Source organism: Anarrhichthys ocellatus, unplaced genomic scaffold, assembly GCF_004355925.1.
Source record: "Anarrhichthys ocellatus isolate YVR2014 unplaced genomic scaffold, GSC_Weel_1.0 scaffold2866, whole genome shotgun sequence".
Lineage (NCBI taxonomy): Eukaryota > Metazoa > Chordata > Actinopteri > Perciformes > Anarhichadidae > Anarrhichthys > Anarrhichthys ocellatus.
The window spans coordinates 1-5,286 of record NW_022282840.1 but is presented as its reverse complement, the minus strand read 5'-3'; the positions used below and the strand labels follow the sequence as shown (position 1 = coordinate 5,286).

The 5,286-nt window shown below is 43.7% G+C and overlaps 1 protein-coding gene across 2 annotated transcripts; it reads left to right on the top strand.

Moving 5' to 3' along the window:
• The first annotated feature begins 1,475 nt into the window (after window positions 1-1,475).
• On the top strand, window positions 1,476-5,079 carry LOC116378605 (zinc transporter ZIP6-like). 2 transcript variants are annotated; one of them, XM_031840502.1, is made up of 4 exons: window positions 1,476-1,570; window positions 3,517-3,700; window positions 3,906-4,455; window positions 4,827-5,078. In XM_031840502.1, the coding sequence occupies exons 2-4, from the start codon at window positions 3,522-3,524 to the stop codon at window positions 5,040-5,042; spliced, it is 945 nt and encodes a 314-aa protein (XP_031696362.1). In that variant the 5' UTR covers window positions 1,476-1,570; window positions 3,517-3,521; the 3' UTR covers window positions 5,043-5,078. The 2 variants fall into 2 exon arrangements, with proteins under 2 accessions (XP_031696362.1, XP_031696363.1); XM_031840503.1 differs by lacking the exon at window positions 1,476-1,570 and adding an exon at window positions 1,851-1,939 and having other exon boundaries at window positions 4,827-5,079.
• Window positions 5,080-5,286: the final 207 nt, after the last annotated feature.

Genomic DNA, 5,286 nt, shown 5'->3' with positions numbered 1-5,286 from the left:
TCTCAGTGTCCAGCTGCTCCAGTAGTTACGGTGCGTTCACTGTTATCTCAGTAAACAGAAAGCATGTCTACAGTAACATGTACTGTGTTCAGAAGCTTTAAGTGGATGTTTGAGAAGAAACTGGTGTCTCACATGAGGGGAAGTGGTGGAAGAAAAGTACTCTTTACTGCAGTAACAGTACCACACTGTGAAAATACCTCAGTAAAAGTATGTAAGTATATGTAATCAGGAAATATGATCAACAGATCTGGTATTATATAAATGTAGTGCAGTCAAAAGTACAATATCTCCCTCTGAGATGGAGTAGAAGTACAACGTTGTAAAGTACTTCTATGAAACCAAACTAGCGTTGGGAGTTCCCACAGCTCTGCTCACTAATCCTCATCTGCTCGTCTTTCTCAGGGACTGGACCCTGGCAGCGCTGTCACATGACACCAAAGCTCCTCCACAGCATCTCCTCACGTGTTGCCTTCAAGTCCTCCTCGGAAAAAAATGAGCTCTCAGTTTCTCTGGTTGACCCTTTAGAAAACCTCTCATTTTACTGCAGCAGGTCTGACAGTCTGAACCCTCTCAGTCCTGGTTCTGGTTCTCCCGTGCCTCCCTTCCCTCCAGCGGGTCCAGCAATACGTCCTGGGTCTCCAGCAGAGAGGTGTCGGGTCTGTCCACGGTGGAGCGGTTTCTGCTGGAGGATCTGGGACTGGTTCATATAGAGGACCAGGACTACACTGACTGGTTCAGGACCAGGTAAAGGTTCCTTGTGTGGTCTCCCTCTTAAGTTGTGTAAAACAGACGACCACGGTGGATAAAGCGTTTGAGATGAGACGAGGAGGAGAACATGCTGAAGATCGTATAGATCAGAACAGGACGGTCGGCCTTGTCATACTGCATTTTATTGTATGTTGTATTTGTTGTAATGTTTTTTTGATGCAGCTTTAATGAGATGAAAACATCCACAGCAGTAAAATACAACGTACACATTAATGCAGCAGTAATACTAACCCAGAAACAGTTTACTGCACTATCAACACTCAACACAATAATCAATAAAGTATCAATACTTGAAACACTTTAACTACATTTAGCTGACAATACTTACATACTAATATTTAAGTAAAGGTTTGAATATTTTCACTAGTACTTTTACTGCAGTAAAGGATCTGAATACTTCTTGTACCTCTGTTAAAAACAGACAGATACATGTGGATGAAAGTTTATGGGAGCATTTCCACCAGCAAAAAATAATTTAAAAAAAAAAGATGTACTTATATTTGATAATAAAAATATCCCCATGGTAACTCAACATTACGAGATAAAACGTCATCATTGTAATTTCTTCTTTCATATAAAGTACCTGAGGAGGATTATTCTGCATGTTCCCTTCCCTTTCTCCCTCTCTTTGTTTCGCAACTCATTTTTCCAGCAGCCCCTGAAGGAGGCGCACGCGCACGCGCACACACACACACACACACACACACACACTCTCTCTCATTCATTCTTTAACCGGACCGGAGAGCAGCGCGAGACGTTCACGCATCAACCGAAGAGGATATTAAAATAGCATCACGTCACCGTAAGTAACGTCCGCACATGTAGAGGCTTCTTCTTCTGCTTCTTGTTTGTTGGTGTGATAACGTGAAGCATGTCCGCTCCTCAGCTTCCGGGTTGTTTCCCGTCTTTTGTGCACACGGCACCGAGCTTGGTGCAGAGCGCACAACACCAGCGTGTTCCTGTTTACCTCCACCGAGTGTTTCTGCTCCGGGATCACACGCAGACACGCGTGGCCGGTTGTACCGCCGGGAGAAGGGTTTTAATACGTTCATGGCGTGATATTATTATTATTAAACTGTAGAAAGGCGGCGCGTGGGCAGCAGCACGAGGGCCCGAAGCCACCTGGCTCGCGCCATCTGTCAGCATCGGAGCTCTAAACCGAGCCGAGGAGGTGAGAACCGTCACGAGCTAATCCTGCACATTAAACACTGTACAGTGTACATGCATTGTTCATTAATAACGATGAGCTGATTGGTGTATTGTTAACGATCTGTCTAATGTTGCTAAAATAAACATCCGGGACCTCCAGCTAGTTCTGTTCTAACTCTGCACCAGAGACCAGACCTCGTTCAGAAACATGTGAGTTTAACATCTCTTCACATAAAGAGATGTGTTTAATATTAAATCACATAAAGAGGAGGATCCATGTGTTTAATATTAAATCACATAAAGAGGAGGGTCCATGTGTTTAATATTAAATCACATAAAGAGGAGGGTCCATGTGTTTAATATTAAATCACATAAAGAGGAGGATCCATGTGTTTAATATTAAATCACATAAAGAGGGTCCATCAGAAACATGTGTTTAATATTAAATCACATAAAGAGGAGGATCCATCAGAAACATGTTTAATATTAAATCACATAAAGAGGAGGGTCCATCAGAAACACACTGATGTTTGTAACCCAGCAGTGAGCAGCTGCTCTTCAGTTCGACATTGTTTCCTGTTTGTATCTAAAGATGGAATAAGTTAGTTACCATATGTAGCTATTTTAATACTTCATCAACATAATGTAACTCGTTACATTTGTAACAAATGTAATAAACTAATCCTGCACATTTAATATATACCGTTTCATGTACTTATGTACAATACATCATATTTGATATGCACATTGTAGCTTTTATCTGCAGAACTAACGACTACCCACAGCTGTCAAATGTGTGTCGTCTGTAAAAAGTACTAGTTCATGCCGTGTGGTGGAGTATAAAGTAGCATCAAATATAAAGTACAAGTACCTCAAAGTTTCACTTCAAGTGTTTTTGAAAATCGATACCGTACCCTAAGACATAGTGATGCAATACTCTAGTGTTTTGATATCTTCTTACACCCCAGGTTGTCATCTTGTTTGTAAATATAAACTGTAAATATGATTTATTCTCTTTTTATTCTTTAGTCTCAGTTTCTCTTCTCAGTCCACAGTTTTCTGTTTGAACTGGAGCTCAGAATGATGAGTTGGTTAATTAATTATTGACAAAAGAATCGATGGTAAAACACGACCTCGTTTTCACTGCATGAGTTTGAGGCTTTGTTGTTTTTGGGTTCTTAACGGCGAGTCAAGAGACACTTTAGAACTACTCAACATGAAGTGTTCCAGGTATCTGATTCACTGTGGGAGCTTGTTCACGGTGTTATTGAATATGTATCAGTCACAGTCTGTTTACTTCCAGCAGAACACACCAACAACCAAACTACACAAATGTTCTCATTTAAGGATCGTGAGAAGATTGTGATTTCGTCAGTTCTTGATTTATTCTAAATGTGCCTCCGTGTGCTGTAGATGAAGTTCACTGTGTTATAAAGCAGTGAATGTTTAGTATTTCTGCTTGACAAAGGATGAGTTGCAGACTAATTGGTTCTGCCCTTAATATTTGTCACACTACGTCTTGTTTTTGTTATAAAAATGTGACTTTTAAACAAGTTGTCATGTTTCAAACACTAACAGATGTTCTTGTTTTCTCGGCAGAGAGGATGTTGGCGTTGATGTTGCTCGTCGCCGTGAGTTTGTCCGGCGGCGGCGGGACGTCCGGCTCTGACTGCGGCCCGTCCACCGCGCAGTCGACCGGTGCGGTGCGTTCACTGTCGGCTGTGGTCGACTCGCAGAGAGCCGAGCAGAGCCAGAGGAAACACCTGGAGGCTCTGTTCAACAGGTGAGCTCGTGTCAACACACCGGACCGTAGACAACTTCACCGTTAGCTCTGTCTGCTCTGATTTACGTGATTAAAATGACAACAAATCCCCATTCTGAAGGAATCCCTTGAAGCTTTTGGTAGGATGTAGATATTCCAGTAAGTTAAACGGTTCCGCGGTCACTTGTTCAAAGACTGATGTTATTGTTTGAATGAAACTGAACAGATATGGAGAAAACGGCACCATCTCTCTGGCCGGTTTGAAGCGTCTCCTACAGAATGTGGGGTTGGATCGCATCAGGACTGTTATGGTGCAACATCACGAGCAACCGGGCCACCATCATAACCACCATCACCACCACCATCAACACCAGGGAGGCCACCACCTCCACGAAGACCACCACAACAACTCGCACCCCCACAAACATGCCGACCCTTCACAGCACAGGAAGTTTCCAAAGACCTCTGAGGTCTCCAAAGACCAGGACAGCCACCACAACCTGCACGACAAGAAGACCACGGCGGCGCAGGAGGTCGGCATCACGGCGGTGTACAGTGCCCAGCTGATGGCGAGATCAGATGGAGTCAATAAGAGACTAGACGGCAGCCTGGGACCACCTGGTCCTACTGGGGGGGAAACCACCAGAGCGTCTGCTGCCAGACTGGTCACTGAGAGCCAGACTCAGGCAGCTGCAGTCAGCAGGGGGGACCAAGACCACGGGCACGACCACATGAACCAGGATGTTCCCCACAACAGAAGTGTGGACAGTGTGGAGGTACGACAAACTGCTTAACTCATCAGTGTTCAAATAATGAAATCAGGGTATGAATAGTGGTTTAATGGACCGTACTGGATCCCTGATCTGTACTGACCGCCTCACAGTTTATCGTTAACATCACAGTGTGAAATAAAGTTTTACTGACGATCGTTCTCCAATATTCAGTAATATTCAATATTTGGTTAATGCAGAAATAAACTGAATAGGTTTTATTTCTATTGAAAAGAAGAAGAAGAAGAAGAAGAAGAAGCAAAGCGTCGGTGGTAATTAGTGAACTCTGTGTGATCCAGCACCACTAGGACCTACAGTGACTTTTCATATACGTACCGTTGTCTCCTGAATGAGTCCCGTTGTTGTTTTACCTCCAGTGTCAGAACGCCTCCAGCATCTTGTCGTCACACGGGATGTCTCAGGAGGGGGGGGTGATGCTCGCCGACTTCAGCTTCCTCTGCCCCGCCCTCCTCAGCCAGATAGACGGCGGCGCGTGCATCCTGCACGGAGGCCCTGCAGAACACGAGGGGGGAGGTACGAGTCCGTCTGTTCAAACTAACACTGATGTTCACGTGTCATGTACAGTTGTGTGAAAAAGTGTTTGCCCCCTTCCTGATTTCTTATTTTTTTGCATGTTTGTCACACTTAAATGTTTCAGATTATCAAACAAATTTAAATATTAGACAAAGATAACACAAGTAAACACAAAATGCAGTTTTTAAATGAAGGTTTTTATTATTAAGGGGGAAAAAATCCAAACCTACATGGCCCTGTGTGAAAAAGTGATTGCCCCCTAAACCTAATAACTGGTTGGGCCACCCTTAGCAGCAACAACTG

What these genes read in the sequence shown, in the direction of transcription:
- LOC116378605 (XM_031840503.1), top strand. Translation starts at nt 3,522, where the DNA reads ATGTTGGCGTTGATGTTGCTCGTCGCCGTGAGTTTGTCCGGCGGCGGC. An exon ending in CTGGAGGCTCTGTTCAACAG is followed by an intron (nt 3,701 to 3,905) that starts GTGAGCTCGTGT and finishes GAAACTGAACAG; the next exon opens with ATATGGAGAAAACGGCACCA. An exon ending in GAAGTGTGGACAGTGTGGAG is followed by an intron (nt 4,456 to 4,826) that starts GTACGACAAACT and finishes TTTTACCTCCAG; the next exon opens with TGTCAGAACGCCTCCAGCAT.